Below are 18,973 nucleotides of genomic sequence, written 5' to 3'. Positions count from 1 at the left end.
TTAACAAATGTTTTCTTTTTTTTGAGGCTGGTCTCAGCTCTGTCGCCCAGGCTGGAGTGCAGTGGCGGATCTCAGCTCACTGCAAGCTCCGCCCTCCCGGGGACCCTACGTAATTCTCCTGCCTCAGCCTCCCGGTAGCTGGGACTACGAAGCCAGCCACCTCGCCCGGCTAGTTTTTGTACTATTTAGTAGAGGCGAGGGGTTTCACCGTGTTCGCCAGGATGGTCTCGATCTCTTGACCTCGTGATCCACCCGTCTCGGCCTCCCAAAGTGCTGGGATTACAGGCTTGAGCCACTGCGCCCGGCCAACAAATGTTTTCTTTATTTACTCCTGTGTACCCTGAGGTGCTTAAACCCTGCTCACCATACACACACCCCCGTCCCATTTGATTTTCCCATGGTAGCAAACATTGCTGGTCTCAAAGGATATGCAGATGATACAGCAAAAGATGAAACTGACATGTTTTCTCGTAGGCAGCCTCAGACCAGATACCAGAACTTTATCTGAAGCTGCTCAAGCTAGAGCAGGAGACAGAGCTGCTCAGGAACATCAACAGAGCCCTGAGAGAGGCGAACGTGCTTCTCAAAGAACCACTTGCGAAAACTGCTTCTGGGCAAGGTGAGAGACTGCTCCAGGCTTGGCTGTTGAGCTTATTCCTTGCCTCCTACATTTGGGATGTGTATTTGTCTTTTAATAAACAAACTTTTAAATGAGTTAATTCACATCTTGTTTCATAAACAGAAAATGCAGGACATTTCTTTTCTTCTGCCCTGTGAGATTTCTCATTTCCCTTGGATGGATCCAAACTGGTGCCTGATAAATGCTGATGTAGTAGAATGCCACCAACATAAGTAAATATAGCGATGCCCAAAGAAAGAGAGCCATACATCAACGCTGCCTTTTCTTTCCGCCTCCGACACTCGGCAGGTCAGCGGGATGACTGCGCAACTGCCCTCCGCCAGGGAGACGAGTCAAATGTGCACACAGCAAGCCGGCTCCGACCGAGAACCCGCCCAGGCTCTGAAGGTGTTCTACCAAAGCATGAACACGGCAAGAGGGCAGCTTTTCAGACTGAGACGGTATAAACCTCCTGTAAGTAACTGGAATCCTGGGAGCACACAGAATTTCTTTCCATCCAATTTAGACATTTGATGTAACTGTACTTCCTGAGCTTGGAGATGTGTGTGCTGATGTGGAAGAGCAAGGCCAGGAGGCCTTGCTTGACCTGCTCTGTGAGCGCGAATCTACCGCCCTCTCAGGCCGCCATCCGTCTCTGCTCTGACCTTTTTATTTTAGTGCCACATCCGGCTGCTTCCATGCAACCATGTCACTGCATGATTGAAATCCATTCACTTTACAATACAATATACAGACTACCCTGTTCAGTTTATCATTATAAAACCAAATGTAATTCATCATATTAAGAGACTAGGGGCCGGGCGCGGTGGCTCAAGCCTGTAATCCCAGCACTTTGGGAGGCCGAGACGGGCGGATCACGAGGTCAGGAGATCGAGACCATCCTGGCGAACACGGTGAAACCCCGTCTCTACTAAAAAAATACAAAAAAACTAGCCGGGCGAGGTGGCAGGCGCCTGTAATCCCAGCTACTCCGGAGGCTGAGGCAGGAGAATGGCGGGAACCCGGGAGGCGGAGCTTGCAGTGAGCTGAGATCCGGCCACAGCACTCCAGCCTGGGTGACAGAGCAAGACTCCGTCTCAAAAAAAAAAAAAAAAAAAAAAAGACTACAAGATAAAATAATTTGATGACTTCAACAGATGCAGAAAAAACATGTGACCAAATTAAACATCTTATGACAATAAAAATTCTTGGCAAACTAGGAATAAAATGGACATTCCTTAATCTGATAAAGGCAATCTTAAGACAAACACACAGTGGACAAAATGCTTAGTGACGAATGACTGAAAGCATTTCCTTTCAGATCAAGAGGTCAGGAACGCCATCTTGACATCTGTCCTTTAGGTTCTAACCAGTGCAGTAAGGCAAGAAATACAAAGTATGATTGGAAAGGGAAAGAAAAGTAATTACAATAATAGCATACACTTATGTAACACTAAGTGCTTTACATTTACTGACTCGATTCTCGCAGCAACTCTATGAGGCAGGTACTATTATTCACCTTAGTTTACAGTTCATGGAACATGTTTAAAGACACATCACTAGGCCGGGCGCGGTGGCTCACGCCTGTAATCCCAGCACTTTGGGAAGTGGGCGGATCACGAGGTCAGGAGATCGAGACCATCCTGGCTAACACAGTGAAACCCCATCTCTACTAAAAATACAAAAAATTAGCCGGGTGCGGTGGCGGGTGCCTGTAGTCCCAGCTACTCAGGAGGCCGAGGCAGGAGAATAGCGTGAACCCGGGAGGCGGAGCTTGCAGTGAGCCGAGATGGCGCCACTTCACTCCAGCCTGGGCGACAGAGCGAGACTCCGTCTCAAAAAAAAAAAAAAAAAAGACACATCACTCATCTGTGGCAGGGCTGAGGTCCAGACCCCAGTTCCCGAGTCTATACTCTCCCACCACACTGCGCTGCCTCTAGTATTATCCCAGATGACATGCTTGTATAGACAGAAAATCCCCAAGAATTTATAAATGAATTACAAAGTTGCTGGATACAAAAATCAAGATTTAAAAATTAACTGTATTTGAATATAACAGCAGCAAGCAGAAAATTACTTTTAAAATAAAAGACACCATTGATAACTGCATCAAATATATGGAATACTTAGGCCTATAGCTGACATTAAATATGTAAGAGTTGTATGGAGAAAATTTTAAAACTTATTTGAGAGATGTTTGAAAGGATATAAATAGATAGAGAAATTGACATCTCTCTGTGGTTTGGAAGATTTGTTACTGTACATCTGTCAACTCTCCCCCAAGAGTCAGTGTAATTCCAATGAAATGTAACACAACCTAACAAGATAATTCTACAATTTGTATGGAACTGCAAAAGCAAAACCTAGCCAGGATGAGAGCAGACCCAAGAAGAGGACAGAAACACTTGCCCTACCTGACATCAACACTTCATTTCAATGCCACTGTAACAGAGGCAGTAAGGTATGGTGTTGGCCCAAAGATAGATAAATCACCAAAGAAAAAGAACAGAAACTCAGAAACAGATTTATTCAGGACTACAGACTTGATATACAAGCAAGAGGAACTGCAAATCAATGTGGCAAGGATGGACTTTTCAATAAACAGTGCTAGGGGAATTAGGAGTATGTATGGGGAAAAATGAAACTGGATTCCTATCTAAAACTACCCCAGAAATCAATTTCAGGTGAGAATTAAAGAGCTAAATGTGGAAGGCACAACCCTAATGCTTTTATTTATTTATTTATTTAAGTATTTTAAAAATAGAGATGGGGTCTTGTTATGTTGCCCAGGCTGGTCTCGAACTCCTAGCTTCAAGCGATCCTCCAGCCTCAGCCTCCCAAAGTGCTGGAATCACAGGCATCAGCCACCACGCCCTGCCTCTAATACTTTCAGAAGATACTTTAAGAGGTTGTCTTTATGACCACACAGTGGAAAAGGATTTCTTACGCATCACACACACACACACACACACACACCCCTAGCTTTAAAGAGGGAGACTGGTAAGTTCAGCTGAATTAAAATGGTGAACTTTGTCCATCAAAAGACACCAAATGAAAGAGCCAGAAGGAATGGGAAAAGTTCTTTGTAACACATTTAACATAGAATGAACTAATATCCAAAATAAAGAACTACTACTACCCAAAAAGAAAAATAGACAACCCAGTAGAAAAAAAAAACGGTCAAAAGATTTGAACAGGAACATCACCAAAGAGGAGACTAAAAATGCCTATAAATACATGGAAAAGTGCTTCATCGCATTAATAGTTTGGAAAATACTACCTGAAACCACCGTGAGATACCATTATTAACCTTCCATACTGGCAAAAACTGAAAAGCCTGACAATATCAAGTTTTGGTGGAGACATGAAGTAACAGAAACTCTCACGTATGGCTGAGAGGAGTATAAACTGGCACAACCATTTGAAAATTATTTGGCATTTACTTATTAAAAGCTGAAGATACTAGAATCTAGAAGCCTGCAATTCAGCTCTTCCCTCCTTCACGGGCGAACTGGTTCTGCAGAGACTCAAGCCCTAATGCCTCAGGCAGAGGTTCTCAAGGTGAGCCGTATGGCCTGGCAGCTTCAGCAGCATCTAGGAGCTTGTCAGAAATGCAAATTCCAGGGCCCCACCCCAGACCTGCTGAATCAGAATCTCTGGGTGTGAGGCCTGGTAACATGTGTTTCAACAAACCCTCTCCATGATTCTGCCTTCAAGTTGGAGAACCTGCTGCACTGAGGCATCTGGCGTACGAAATACGCTCACTCTGTCAGACACGTCTAGGACGGCACTAGTTACACAGCATTCTTGAAAGAACAGAGAAAATAGTTCTTCAGACCACTTCTGTTCTGTGGTTCAGATGAGGGGCCAGCTGAAAAACACGACCGCAATCTTAGTTCATGTGCCCTGCTGTTCTAAAGCCCTCTTCCATAGTAGCCCCAAACCGGAAACATCCCTAATATACGTTCACAGAAGGCGGTAAATGTTGGCCCCTCTATGCTGTGTAACACTACAGTGCCATGAAAATAATGAACAACAGCCACAGGCAACACGAACAGTGTCCCAATAGTGATGGAAACCAAGTTACAAAAGACGACATCCAATGTGATTCTATAAACATCCAAAGAGGGCAAAATAGACTGTTCAGGGATATACTCCAGGTGGCAAAACTACTGAGAAAGGCAAGAAAACGGGGACCACACAAGTCAGGCTGGCAGCTGCTTCTGGGACGGGGAGGAGGTGACAGGAGGCGTTCCAGGCAGTGGGCCCTCTAGAGCAGGTGTGTTCACTTCATGCCAGTCAATACATTTAGGGTACTTTTTTGGTCTACGTATCTCAGAATAAAAAAGAATAACTGGTTAAATGAAAGACCCCATAAACAGAGTTTCAAATAAACCACAGCCTGGAAAATATATTAGTATTATTTAGCAAGCACTAGTATTCAGAACAAACAATTACTTTTAAGATAAAAAAAAAAAAGATAATATGTTGGAAAGCACATTAGAAAAAAATCGGCAAAGGATTTGAACAAGCATTTCGCTAATACTGAGGGAAACAGAAACTGAATCCCGGTGCCGCGTCATACTACCTGCTCTCTGCCGTTCTCATCTGCAGCCAGTGCGGTGCCATCTCCTCCACCATCTGTCTCCAGGACTCTGCCCCAGGCCATCCCCAGTTCTCAGGGGCACTTGTTCCACCGGTCAGGGGAAGCACTGGCAAAACCCTACCAATGGGAGAGCTCCCACATCCACTGGCTCCTTAAGACTCCTTTAGTACTCCTTTGACAGTGTAAAACACTACGTAAGTAACATTCCAACTGAAAATATCTGAATTACCTTGCTCGTTTTCCCTACGGGCAGTAACTTAGGGTCATCTGAAACACAGCCGCTCCGAGGTGACGCTCTGCCTCTGCTAGCAGCTTTCAAATGCAGTTTTCTATCCCTGAGGGGAACTTACTGGGCACCCCACTCACATACACACAATAGTCTTTACTCTGATGACATGACGTCTATCACTATCATTTTTTTCACTTCTTTTTTTAGGAAGATGATCAAATGCTTCGACCATTCGTAAACCAACGGTCACAGATGTTTAAGGATTTGGGGGATCTACTTGAATCCAGCTTGTGGAAACTGAAAAAGGATGTTGCTCTTATAGTGAAAAAGAAGAGAGAATATTTACTGCATGTCAAGTAGTGAAGACACACAAACTAAAAACTGAAGATATTCAAGCTTCAAGTTGTGAAGATGATTTGTGTAGCTAACAAGCTTACCTCATTTCCCACTTACTTTACCTATTTCTTCTACCAGTTTTAAGCAAAACCTTCTTTCCATGTGATTGTAAATCATCTCTGTAACCTAAAGGCTGCTTGAATGGCCCTCCGTTCCTGACGCATAGAGGGGAACCACACACACTGGGGTCTATTTGAGGTTGGAGGGTGGGAGGAGGGAGAGGGCGAATGATTAGCACTCGGAGCTCTGTGATCAGACTGCCAAGGTGAAATCCCGGTTGAGTCCATCACTTACTAACTGCAGGATTTGGGGCCACTGACTTTCCCTCTCTAAGCCCCTCTTTCCTCATTTGTTTTATGGGAAGGATAACAGTATTTATTGCAAATGGTTAATGAACGTAAAGCACTTAGAACAGTGCCTGAAACACAGACGTGATTGATAAGCATTCACCATTAATATTTTTATGGTAAACAGTTCAAAACTTCAAATGAAGCTCTTCTATCTATATTGCTTGCTGTCAGACCTACAGACAATGGTTATTTCATGTCTCTCATTTTGTATCTTGCTCTGAGCAAGTTTGAATTCTACCTCTACTTATTATTCTCTTCTCATAAGTTTATCTGAAATATTGTTATGTTCGATTTTTTCAGCAGCAGGAGTGCCCGTATGATGGGACCTTTTCAGTGTAGGGTCTGCGGTTCAAGGATTATAACTGTTAGTGAAAGCTCTGTTAGGAGTTAGTCTATCTTGAAGCCAATCTTGATTCCACAAATTGACTGATGGGTGTTAGTCAAGGATATGATAAAAAGCTCAACACCACTGATCATTAGAGAAATGCAAACCCAAACCACAATGAGACACCCTCTCACACCAGTCAGAATGGCTATTACTAAAAAGTCAAAAAATAAAAGATGCTAGGCTGGACATGGTGGCTCATGCTTGTAATCCCAGCACTTTGGGAGGCTGACGCAGGCGGATCACCCGAGGTCGGGAGTTTGAGATCAGCCTGACCGATGTGGAGAAGCTCCAACTCTACTAAAAATACAAAATGAGCCGGGCATGGTGGCCCATGCTTGTAATCCCAGCTAATCGGGAGGCTAAGGCAGGAGAATCACTTGAACCCAGGAGGCAGAGGTTGTGGTGAGCCGAGATCGTGCCATTGCACTCCAGCCCAGGCAACAAGAGCAAAACTCCGTCTCAAAATACAAACAAACAAAACACAGATGCTGGCAAGGTTGCAGCGAAAAAGGAATGCTTACACACTGTTGGTGAAAGTGTAAATTAGTTCAACCGTTGTGGAAAACAGTGTGGCTATTCCTCAAAGACCTCAAAACAAGTACCTTCCGACCCAGTAATCCCATTACTGGGCATATACCCAAAGGAATATAACTTGTTCTATTATGAAGGCACACACGTGTGTATGTTCACTGCAGCACTATTCACGATAGCAAAGACATGGAACTAACCTAGAAGTCCATCAACAGTAGACTGGATACAGAAAATGTGGTTCATATACACCACGGAATGCCACGCAGCCATAAAAAGGATGAGATCATGTCCTTTGCAGGAACATGGATGGTGCTGGAGGTCATTATCCTCAGCAAACTAATGCCAACTAATGCAAGAACAGAAAACCAAATACCACATGTTCTCACTTATAAGTGGGAGCTAAGTGACGGGAACACATGGACAGAGGGGAACAACACACACTGGGACCTCTCAGAGGGTGGAGAGTGGGTGGAAGGAGAAGGTCAGGAAAACTAACAAATGGGGACTAGGCTTAATACCTGGGTGACAAAATAATCTGTATGACCAACCCCCTTGTCACTTTACCTATATAACAAACCTGCACATGTACCCCTGAACTTTAAAAAAAAAAAAACCTTTTGGGGCCAAAGACAGACTTCTTCTTCTTCTTCTTTTTTTTTTTTTTTTTGAGACGGAGTCTTGCTCTGTTGCCCAGGCTGGAGTGCAGTGGTGTGATCTCAGCACACTGCAACCTCTACCTTCTGGGTTCAAGCAATTCTCCTGCCTCAGCCTCCCTGAGTAGCTGGGATTACAAGGCACCTGCCACCAGGCCCAGCTAATTTCCGTATTTTTAGTAGAGACGAGGTTTTACCATGTTGGTCAGGCTGGTCTCGAACTCCTGACATCAAGTGATACACCGGCCTTGGCCTCCCAAAGTGCTAGGATTACAGGCATGAGCCACCGTGCCCAGCCCAAAGACTTCTAATAACAACAGTAGTGATAATGTTGAAACTTAGTAAGTGCTTACACCATGTGCCAGGCACTAATCCAAGTGCTAACCATGTTAGCTCATTTAATTCTCACAATAATCGATGAAGTTGAGTAACTTGCCTAGGCCATTGTAAGCACAGAGGCTGATGCCAGAGCCTGCATCCCTAACCATGATGGCCTGCTGCCTGACGGTGCAGGACCGTACCTGGGAGTCCTGGCTGATATGCAGAAAAAAATCAGGAAGGAGAAAATAAGGGGGTGACAACCTCACTCCTTGCTCCCTAAAATATGAAGTTAAGGAAGTCAAATGGGATGACGCTGAAGCTGCACTGGCAGGAGAGGCTGTCAAGGGCTCCAAAAAGGAACCTCTCTAGAAAGCCAAGGGAATCCGGACTAGTGATTTCAGCTTAATAGCAGGGTCCAGGGATTCGTACGGGAGGCATGGGTTTTGCTTGCAGCTCAGGTCCTGACCACACACACAAGTGAACTGAAAAAACTGCTGTAACCGTGGAGCCCACATGTGGAGCACCTCGTGGTGACAGCCAGGACAGGGTCAGCAAAGGCCTCACAGAACCCTGGTAAGACTCTGTTAGTGAGACACAGCAACAGTAGAGGCTGGGCAGACTCAGTTCAAAAGACAGAAGCCATTCCTACTCCCAGTGGCCAGGCCGAGGGAGGTCTTTTGAACTGAGCCTCAACGTTTTTGACAATTAGCAGTTTACTCACCTGAGGTGAGTCATATACTTTCAGCAAATGGGAGCAGGCAGAACCTTGGGGGATTAAAAGGAAAATCAGGACGAGACACACACGTACCTCAAGCCAGAGGATGGGGTCACACTGCTACCTTCAGAATCAGGGTCAACGCTCGAGCATACATTGCAAAAGCTAGAAACAGGGACAGGATAGCTTCACCTAGCGGTTCCCAAATGCGTATCAAAAACACGGAGGCTCCGACCTCCTGACCTCCTGAATGCAAACTCCTGGAGGCACTGAGGAACCTGGAGGCACTGAGGAACCTGGAGGCACTGAGGAACCCACTGCTGTTCTGTGACTCGGACGTGCAGCTCGTCGCGGGCTCGATTGCTCCGGCACCACTTTCTAATTTTAGAGCTGGTAAAACCTTTCCTAAGGTCCCACAAGTTAGGGCACAGCTAAGGATCTGTATCTTGTGACGACCAGGCCAGGACAGAGGAAGCAGAGGTAGGCTGGGCAGTACTGCCACCAAGAATCCCCGTCGTCGAGTTAGATACCCCCCTTCTTCTTACAGGCAGAGCAGAAGGGTCTCCCAACACGAATCATAGTCCTAAATATTTTGTGTTCCTCACTGTTTAGTAGAAATTCCATAAAGGGGTGGCTGTCTTGTTTAGGTAACGAACAATATGATCGCTCTGTATATATGTGTTTATTATATGCTTATCACAAAAGGAAAAGTCTTTTGCCTTATTTTAGGGCTTCCATGTAAAACCTAGTTAAAATACAAAAAGTAAATTAGAGAAAAATTCTGCTTAGGCAGTGGAAATTGACAGCAACTTATAAGCTGTATCCTTAAACCCAGTCACAGACATAGAATTAGGTAAAGATAAAATGATAAACCCACTTATTGGCAAGAAACACGTTAGGCCACTTAAGCAGCACATTTCTACCACTATACAAATACGCAGGCAGGTCCAAACATTAAACCACCATTCAACTGACAACCCTTTATTTTTCAACTTAGGTAACAGTCCAAAATCAGTGTAGATGGGTGAAAAACTAGGCAAAAATAGCAAAGAGTGCAGTTTCATTTAGCAAAGGCTCAAGACAGCACGTGGAGACACTCACTGGAAGGTGAGATTCCCTTGCTGCTGCGGTAAGGCAAGCGGCAGCTCCTGTGGGACACGAACGCTGCTGCGCGCCCTCCGGAGCAATGCTCTGCAGCACAGGGTGGGCAGCGCCTCCCCTTAGACCTGCCAGCTCATTCATGAACACCTACCAGGAACACATCAGTGAAAAATACGTCAAATATGAGTTCTCTCTTATAAGCAATAAAATCACAAAATCAGCTGAGATTTGAAATTTAGGGTAAGCTAGGACAATTTCCTGCTTTTTAATATATAGATATTTTAGATTTGACAATCGTTTCCACATATACTCAGGCTTACAGAAGAGTTTCAAATATCAAACAGAGAAGCTGTTAATTCGCGCATGTTATGACTTCAGTTAATTCCTCCAGAGTTCAGACTTCAGAGCTGCTGATAACACTAAACTCAATACCGTGTTTGTTGAGTCTGTCAATCAACTTTGTTTTGGAAAAAGCTGCTCCAGGTGTGAAGACCCCGCCCCTAGAAAACAACAAGAAACAGTGCACTCAGCTCCTCTCCAGTCTCCTGTTTCACAGGCCTCACTATCAAATTGCTACAGAACCCATGAAAACCCGAGTCTTCTTGCTCATCACGGCTACCTTTGATTCCTTCCTAAAACCAGCCAAATGAGCAAGTAGCTATTAGTCAGGAGAAACCTGCACCACAGCCAACCCTATCTAGACTGGCTCCGTTCCTGGTGATCCTGTTTCCATTCTATGCCTGTATCCAAGGCGCACACTGTGCGCCATCACCCTGAAGAACCGCTGTTGTTTATAAGGACAGTCCTCAGACTCGGGGGGATTAAAGAAAGACCCGAATGGAATAAATTTAGGTAATCAATTATTATTAAAGTGTAAACAGAACTTAAATTGGATGAAAAAGAAGTTTTTAAAAATATGATAGCTAACATTCATAAATGCTAAATATTTTCAAGGGGGACCTAAGTATTCAAAACAATTGTATATAGGTTTTACTATGTACAAATTTTACTTTTATTAATCCTGTTTTGGGTCATGCCTGATTTACTTCTCAGCAGCAGGTCTCTGCTCATTTGAAAAGCCGGCCTCGTTTCAGGTGAGAGCTAAATGCTCCAGTAAGACAGTACGTCTGATCATCATCTAGCCAGGATCCCATGGTTCCGCTTATGCTGGTGTCAGGCAGGGTTAGCACTGCCAGCTGGGTGTAGTTCAGCACTGACTGGAGGCTCCTAGTAATACTACTTAACAACAGGGACCTGTTTTGTGTGGCTGGCTCTGGACTTGAGCTATTTTTATAAAGAGCTGAAGTTAACTTATGGCTCTCCGACTTTTCTGTCTCCTCTCATTTACCTCCACAGTTGTTCCTCTGGGACCAGCTCTGGGCTGGTAAGAAGCTGTCCTTCTCAAAGTTTTAATTTACCTATATTTTTGGAGCAAAGGAACTGAACTATAAATGCTTATGTGCAAACCCAAAGCCTGAAAATCAAATCAAAATAAGCTAAAATATAACACAGATAAAAAAGATATCTTCTAATTGGAAGAAAACCAAACTTACGCCTTAGGCAGATCAGAAGCATCATTTAGAAGAGTCATGGCTGCCTGGACCATAGCTATGGGGGTAGCCACATAGCCAGCCTCTGCAGAAAACAGTTGATCAAGGAAAAAGAAAGCATTCATGAAGTATTCATGCAGCGACATCAAAAATCAAATGGTAGATTCTATATCTAACTCTAGGTGGGCAGATTTCTTTTCAATAGATACTCTAGTCACTTAACAAAAATAACATTTCTATAGTATTTATTAAGTGTTAGGAACTGTACTGTTTTAAATCTATTAAACTCATTTAATTTTCATAACAAGTATTTAAGGTCAATATTATTTTTATCCCATGGAGAGAGAGGTTAAGTGACTTGCCCAAACTAACAGGTAGTGACTGAGCCAGAATCGCACCCAGGCAGCTGGTTCCAGAGGCCACACTCCCACCCACTGCACCGCACTGCTTCTTGACAATCACTGAAGCCAATGATCCTGGCCGATCCCTATCTGTATTCACACATTTCACTTAAAAACAACAACAACAAAAACCCTCTCAATTTTTTTCTTAAAGAAAAATGACTAAACACGAGTAAGTTAAAAAAATGTTTATAAACAAATGGAACGTTAGCATTTATAATCCTGTCAAATAATGAAAATACAGTCAACTTACCTTAAAAAGTCAGGTGGGAATTTGAGAAAAGGGCAAGATGGAAACATACTATCATCTGGCTTGATTAAAATCCCCGCGGGCCAGGCATGGCAGTTCATGCCTGTAATCCCAACACTGAGGATTGAAGGCTGAGGCAGGAGGATTGCTCGAGCCCAGCCTAGGCAACATAGTGAGACCCTGTCTCAATAAAAAATAATAGCCTGTGACCTATCAGGGCTGACAGTAATTATACCACAGTTCACAAGTGGACCTGTCTGTCTCTGACAGTAATTATACCATAGTTCACAAGTGGACCTGTCTGTCTCTGACAGTAATTATACCACAGTTCACAAGTGGACCTGTCTGTCTCTGACAGTAACTATACCACAGTTCACAAGTGGACCTGTCTGTCTCTGACAGTAATTATACCACAGTTCACAAGTGGACCTGTCTGTCTCTGACAGTGGTATACCATAGTTCACAAGTGGACCTGTCTGTCTCTGACAGTAATTATACCACAGTTCACAAGTGGACCTGTCTGTCTCTGACAGTAATTATACCACAGTTCACAAGTGGACCTGTCTGTCTCTGCATAGTTCTCTAAAATGTATAGCAAAAGTTCTTGAATGTTTTTGGGCAACATTCTTTTAACAACCTATCAGAAGCCATTCCCTTCCCTTGAAAAGTGCACGTGTGCATACACATTTTACAAACAATGTCAGGGTGTTCGGAGACTAAAGAAATCCTAGACCACATATTTGACTGATGTTATAATTACATTGCTTGCATATGAGACTCAAACAGGTAAATACCAAACAATCCCTTTTCCTATTAATACTAATTAAAACTTGCCATTCGGAATTATTGAATCATACTCCAAAAAAAGCCAGAGGGAAGGATGCACTAATAAAATTGGATTATATCAATAATCTCAATCTTCTTTTGACAGAATAATTTTAAGTTACTTAATTTGTACAAATGTATTTCTAAAACAAGCTTTAAAAAGAACATATTGTAATGGCATTCTACTTTACAGCTAAGGGTACAAGATTCCCAAGCATTCTTAAGTGATATATGAAATACCTGGTCCTTTCACCTGCGTACAGATTTTGATATTTGGTTTGTTCTTATCAGTACCAAGGCCTTGGCTGTATCCTTGACCAAAGAACGTCAACGTGAATGAGGCAGCATCGATCTGTGAAAGAGAAAGCAAAGGGCGCATTTCATAAATACGTCATTTCCTCCTGGAACATAGTAAAACCGACTATTCTATTTCAAGGGAGACATTTTCAACAGATGCAAACATTATTTTATCTGCCAGAATATCCTGTCATCATTTAAGCATGGAGCGAAAATTAATTCTTTGAAGCTGTAAGTTTTGAAGACTGATGTGATGCTGGGGGGAAGGGGAGTGGTAAGAAATAGGGAAGAAATAAAGATGAACTGGAAATAGTTTTTATTGGGGGACAGAATATAGAAATCTGGTTTTAGATACCTATTTGAGGTGATAAGACAAAAATAACCAGCAAGTAATGGAAATATGGGCCTGGAGTACAGGTATATAATTGTTCCATAATTGTTCCACTTAAAGATGTAAAAATTCGACTCAAAAAATTAAATTCTAGAGGACTTATCCTAGCATGTTTCACAATCACTAAATTTAGGAATGAGGTGATAAAGAATTCAATCATGAGCAACACATTTTTATTAAGTATTAACTAAGGGTCAGAGACCATGTTAGGCCCTGAGACATAAATATATGATCACTGCCTTTCCTGGAGCTTACAGTTTAATAGGAGGGAAGGGGGAGAGAGAGAGAACCAGATTAAATGACAATATGAGACACGAACTAAAACACACAGGAATAGCTCAGAGGAGGGTGTTACTAATCTACCAGGCAGAGGGCAATGGTTCTGAAGTGTATACACACACACACACACACACACACACAAACACATTTTAATATCTTTTTTTAAAACCCAAAAAGTAGATGGATTCCAGAAAGGAGAACCCATTATTTAAAGGGAAGAAGGGATGCAGTAGCATACAATTGTATGTTCTTTCTAGAACATACAATTCAAGAGGTACAGACGAGGTCAGATACACAGGCCACACTTGTCCCCTCCCCTGCTATGGCGCCCACACTCATGGGTTCTAATCCTCCCTCAGGCTACACACACTATCCAACCCAGCATAGTCTCCGGGTGGCTCCTACCAATCAATCTCAAAGTTGGATGAAACATGAAACTGATGTGCTACCCAGAACTATTTCATGAAGGGTCTAGGACGGCCTCACATCTCTGAAGATGGACTTCCGGCCAGTTGTGCTCCAGGGGTGGGTACCAAAACCACTCAGATCTGGAACCTTCTTCCTTCCTCCACAGCAGTGATTCTCAACCCTGGCAGCACATCAGCGTCACTGGGCAGGTTTAGAAAGCCCCAGTGCCCAGGCTGCTTTCCAGACCAACTGAACCAGAGTCTCTGGTCATCTGTTTTGGCTTCTCTTCCACAGCTGGGAACCAATGCTCTATGCTTTCAGGCCCCACTCCAGACCCACTGAATCAGAATGTCCAGAAGCAGGATGAGGGCATGTGTAGGTGAAAAAAGCTCCCTAGGTGATTCTTTTTATTATTATTATTATTTTTTTGGAGACGGAATCTCGCTTTGTCACCAGGCTGGAGTGCAGTGGCATGATCTCGGCTCACTGCAAGCTCTACCTCCCGAGTTCAAACAATTCTCCTGCCTCAGCCTCCTGAGTAGCTGGGACTACAGGTGTGTACCACCACGTCCAGCTAATTTTTGTGTTTTTAGTAGAGACGAGGTTTCACCCGCCTGCCTCAGCCTCCTGAAGTGCTGGGATTACAGGTGTGAGCCCCTGTGCCCGGCCATGATTCTGATATATGAAATCTCAGTTGAGAATCACTGATACAGCAGTGGGTCAGGAACATTTTATAAAGAAGGCAATGACAAGGTCAGATTTTCTGTCTTAGAAAGATCTCTTGGACAGCAGTGGGAAGAAAGCAAGCATAGGAAGGCTATGAAAAGTTGAAGCAAGAGACGGAAGCCTGCACTACCAGCCACGAGCCAGAAGCCTGCACTATCCACAAAGTAAAACAGCAACCCAAAGAATGACAGAAAGTATTTTCTAGTCCTTTTGTTCATTTTTGAATTGGGTTGTTTGTTTTTTGTTGTTGAGTTCTAGGAGTTCTCTTTATTTTCTGGATATGAATCTTCTGTCAAATATATGATTTGAAAATATTTTCTCCAAAGAAGACATACAAATGGCCAATAACTGCAAATGAAAAGATGTTCAACACTAATAATCATCAGGTAAATGCAAGTCAAAAATACAGTGAGACACCTCCTCGCGGTCACTACAGAAAATAACATGTCGGTGAGGAGGCGGAGAAACTGGAACTCTCGTATCCTGCTGGTGGGAAGGTAAACGGTGCAGCAGCTCTGCAGAACAATTTAGTGGTTCCTCGAGAAGTTAAATATATAATTTACGTATGGTCTAGCATTCCATTTCTGAGTATACGCCCAAAAGAATTTAAAGCAGAATCTTGAAGAGGTTATCTGTACACCCACGTTCGCAGCAGCATAACTGGCAATAGCCAAAAGCTGGAGGCAACCCACGTGTTCACTGATGAATGAATGGATGCACAAAATGTGATCCCAACAGGCAACAGACAATCATTCACCCTTAAAGAGGAAAGAAATTCCAACATATGCTACAATGTGGATGAACCTGGAAGACCTTACGCTAAGTGAAATAAGCCAGTCACAAAAAGACAAAGACTGATTCCACTTACATGAGGCACTTGGAGTCATCAAATTCAGAGAGACAGAAAGTGGAATGTGGTTGCCAGGGGCTGGGGGAAGGGGAAATGAGGAGTTACTGTTTAATGGGTGTAGAGTTTCAGTTTTGCAAGATGAAAAGTGTTCTGGACATGGATGGTGGTGATGGCTGCACAAAAATGTGAATGTACTTAATACCACTCAACATTTTAAAATGGTTAAGATGGTAAATTTTATGTTTTGTGTATTTTACCACAATAAGAAGAAAAAAGAAGCCGGGCGCGGTGGCTCACGCCTGTAATCCCAGCACTCTGGGAGGCTGAGTCGGGTGGATCATGAGGTCAGGAGTTCAAGACCATCCTGGCCAACATGGTGAAACCGTGCCTCTACTAAAAATACAAAAAATTAGCCGGGCGTGGTGGCGGATTCCTGCACAGTGCTTACGTTAAGTGCACAGGCGGGGGGATTAGCCTTGTACAAAGGAATATATCATCCAGAGAGGAGGAAAGAAGTCAAGATGGGAACAGTGATGATAGGTCTGAAGGTAGGAATTTGAGGGGATACAAAACGGTGCTCTCAGTTATTTTAGTGAGGTAGGAGTTGGGATAATTTGCAGATAGGGAAGACAGCTGCAGTTAGGTAGATTTTGAAAAAAGCCACTGAGAGGAAATAAGAGGCAGGACTAATGAAAAGGAAAAGAATCAGCAAGTGATGCTAACATTCCACAGAGGGGGAAATGGGAACCTGCTGCTACCATCTGTTCAGCAGTGGGATTTCCCCCAGGGTGCCTGGTGTCAAGGAGATGAAAGCTAATGACCCAAGGCCTGAGCCAGGGTTGGGATTTGTGAGCCAAATGGTAGAAAATGAGGCAGTCCTATTGTTAGGGATACTGGACACACAGAAATTCACTTGATCCACCATCGGAATCCAGGGGGTGTGGAAGAGGAAGTGAAACTGGGGGCAGAGGCGGCACAGAGGAAAAGATAACAGAGGAGAAAAATGAGGAGGAAAAATATTTGAGATTTCTAGAAGTGAAGAGAACATAATTTCTGGAGCTAAATGGCTGGGTTCTCATCCCAGCTGGGGCATGTACTAGCTGGAGAAACTTGGGCAGGTTTCTTAGCCTCTGTGTGCCTCAGTTCTCTAATCCGTGAAATGGAGATAATAATAATACCTACATTCAAGGGTGTTTGAAAAGATTCAATTATCTAATTTACATAAAGCACTTAAAAGAATGTCTGAAACACAGTGCCCTGTCAAGTGCTAGATGATACTGTCATTGCACTGAGGAAAAGTAAAAACAAAGAAAAATATTATTTTAGTGTCTGAATACAAAAGAAAGGATTACCTGTTTTTGTGTTGGGCCTTGTTTTGAAAAATAGCCAAAGGAGAAGAACCATGGGAACTAAAGGAAAAAACAAAAAACAAAAAAACACCTCAGTGATATTTTTTTAAAACCCATGGAAAATACTTCTAATACAAATAATCTAATTTCATAAAATCTTACTTACTTTTATGAGAAGTTGCCTTCCAATTCCAAACCTCACAAAGAATAAAAAGAAAAGTCCTGCAAACATCAGCTTAATAACAGAGGTGATTCCTCCCACAGTTACGTAAGCAGCATACTGAACCTGGATGATGGAGAATACAAAGTTAGAACAGTACTCCCTGCATTTTAGACCAAGTAATACAAGAATGTTAGCTACCTGTACCTTTCTCTTCCATCACAAATGTGGAACAAAAGCAGTTTCCACTTTACAAATGCATTATGTTCTGAAACCTTGTTCAGAAACCAGACACTGGGAGCCTATTTTCTGTCTTGTTTGTCAGACCTGGTGAACAGGAAGTGTGATAGTCTACTTTTTAAAGAAAATTGTTTATAAATAGTAATTAGCTTCCCCTACTTGGACACAAAAATCTACATAATCCCTAATGTATCTGAGCTTAGCAATCATACATTACAGAATGCAGAGAATTTCCTAGGAGAAAATGCCCTCCACCTTTTAACTTGAAATATAGTTTCCTCCTGAAGTCTCGGCAATGAAAGCAATTACTTTCCTCACCAAAAGCAGCACTCCAGGTGTGGCAAGGAGAGAAGGACAGAAAGAGTTCCAGACATTTCCACAAGCAAAAGAGTTTCTAGCAACTGAAACGCTAAACAGGGATTCTGGGGTGCTTATGACAGCAGGATTTCCCATAATGAATTTGCTGCTATTGTGTTACATTAAAAAGATATTCAGCAGCCAGATCTGAAGCAAAAGACAAGGCTGTAAAATACAAAATGTTCTACCCTAATGATTCTGTATATTTCCAGAGGCTGAAACGTATTATTTAGCTCTTCCTTTTTCTGCCTCATAAACAAAAATATCCCACACTGAATAGATAGGGGAACTGTAACACACACAGAATATTCTTTATTGATAAATAAACCATATATACTTACTGGTGATTCCTCTAAATTTTCATACAAGTAACGTTGAGTCCTCTTTACAACAGACACATCAGATCCCATAAAAGGAATGGAATAACCTTTGAGTTCCCGACAATAAGAAATTGGCCACCTGCAAGACAGGCCTATGAATATTTTGCATTTCCTGCAGTTACAGCTTTGGCTGGTAAATGTCTGAATAAGCAGATCAGTGGCCGGGCGCGGTGGCTCATGCCTGGAATCCCAGCACTTTGGGAGGCCAAGGCAGGAGGATGACTTAAGGCCAGGAGTTTGAGACCAGCCTGGGCAACAAAGAGAGACTCTGTCTCAAAAGGAAAAAAAAAACAAAAAAAACCAGAATGCTCCTTTCAACAGCCCAACCCTAAATTCTTATCTCTGAACTCCTCACATATGTCCTGTAGTACAAAACTAAAGTACATTTTTAAAAAAGAAAAAAAGTTCTCACATAAAATTTAGTTGACAGTTAATTTCTACATTGATAGGCAAAAGTCATAAAATTCACTTATTTCCTAGGATTCAAATGTTTTATTATATATGAAGTACTTAAGCTTATGGTAATGTATTAATTATAACTTATTTATCTGTGAAAACAATTCTGAACTTACTACAAAATAGTCCCCAAGCTTTTCTTAGT

At 42.8% G+C, this 18,973-nt stretch overlaps 1 protein-coding gene across 2 annotated transcripts in view; it reads right to left on the bottom strand.

Moving 5' to 3' along the window:
• Positions 1–9,768: 9,768 nt before the first annotated feature.
• The window catches only part of SCCPDH (saccharopine dehydrogenase (putative)), a 45,434-nt gene continuing 36,229 nt past the window's right edge, over positions 9,769–18,973 (bottom strand). For both annotated transcript variants that reach the window (XM_003893665.3, XM_009195838.3), the window contains 6 exons: positions 18,334–18,451; positions 17,402–17,521; positions 17,239–17,295; positions 13,176–13,287; positions 11,463–11,544; positions 9,769–10,409 (listed from right to left, as the gene is read on the bottom strand). In XM_003893665.3, the coding sequence (XP_003893714.2) occupies positions 10,304–10,409; positions 11,463–11,544; positions 13,176–13,287; positions 17,239–17,295; positions 17,402–17,521; positions 18,334–18,451 (595 nt within the window). In that variant the 3' untranslated portion in view covers positions 9,769–10,303. The remainder of the gene's footprint in view (positions 10,410–11,462; positions 11,545–13,175; positions 13,288–17,238; positions 17,296–17,401; positions 17,522–18,333; positions 18,452–18,973) is intronic.

The sequence above is a fragment of the Papio anubis genome, chromosome 1 (genome assembly GCF_008728515.1).
Source record: "Papio anubis isolate 15944 chromosome 1, Panubis1.0, whole genome shotgun sequence".
Classification (NCBI taxonomy): domain Eukaryota; kingdom Metazoa; phylum Chordata; class Mammalia; order Primates; family Cercopithecidae; genus Papio; species Papio anubis.
The sequence above is the reverse complement of the archived record's forward strand: the minus strand, read 5'-3'. Positions and strand labels throughout refer to the sequence as shown.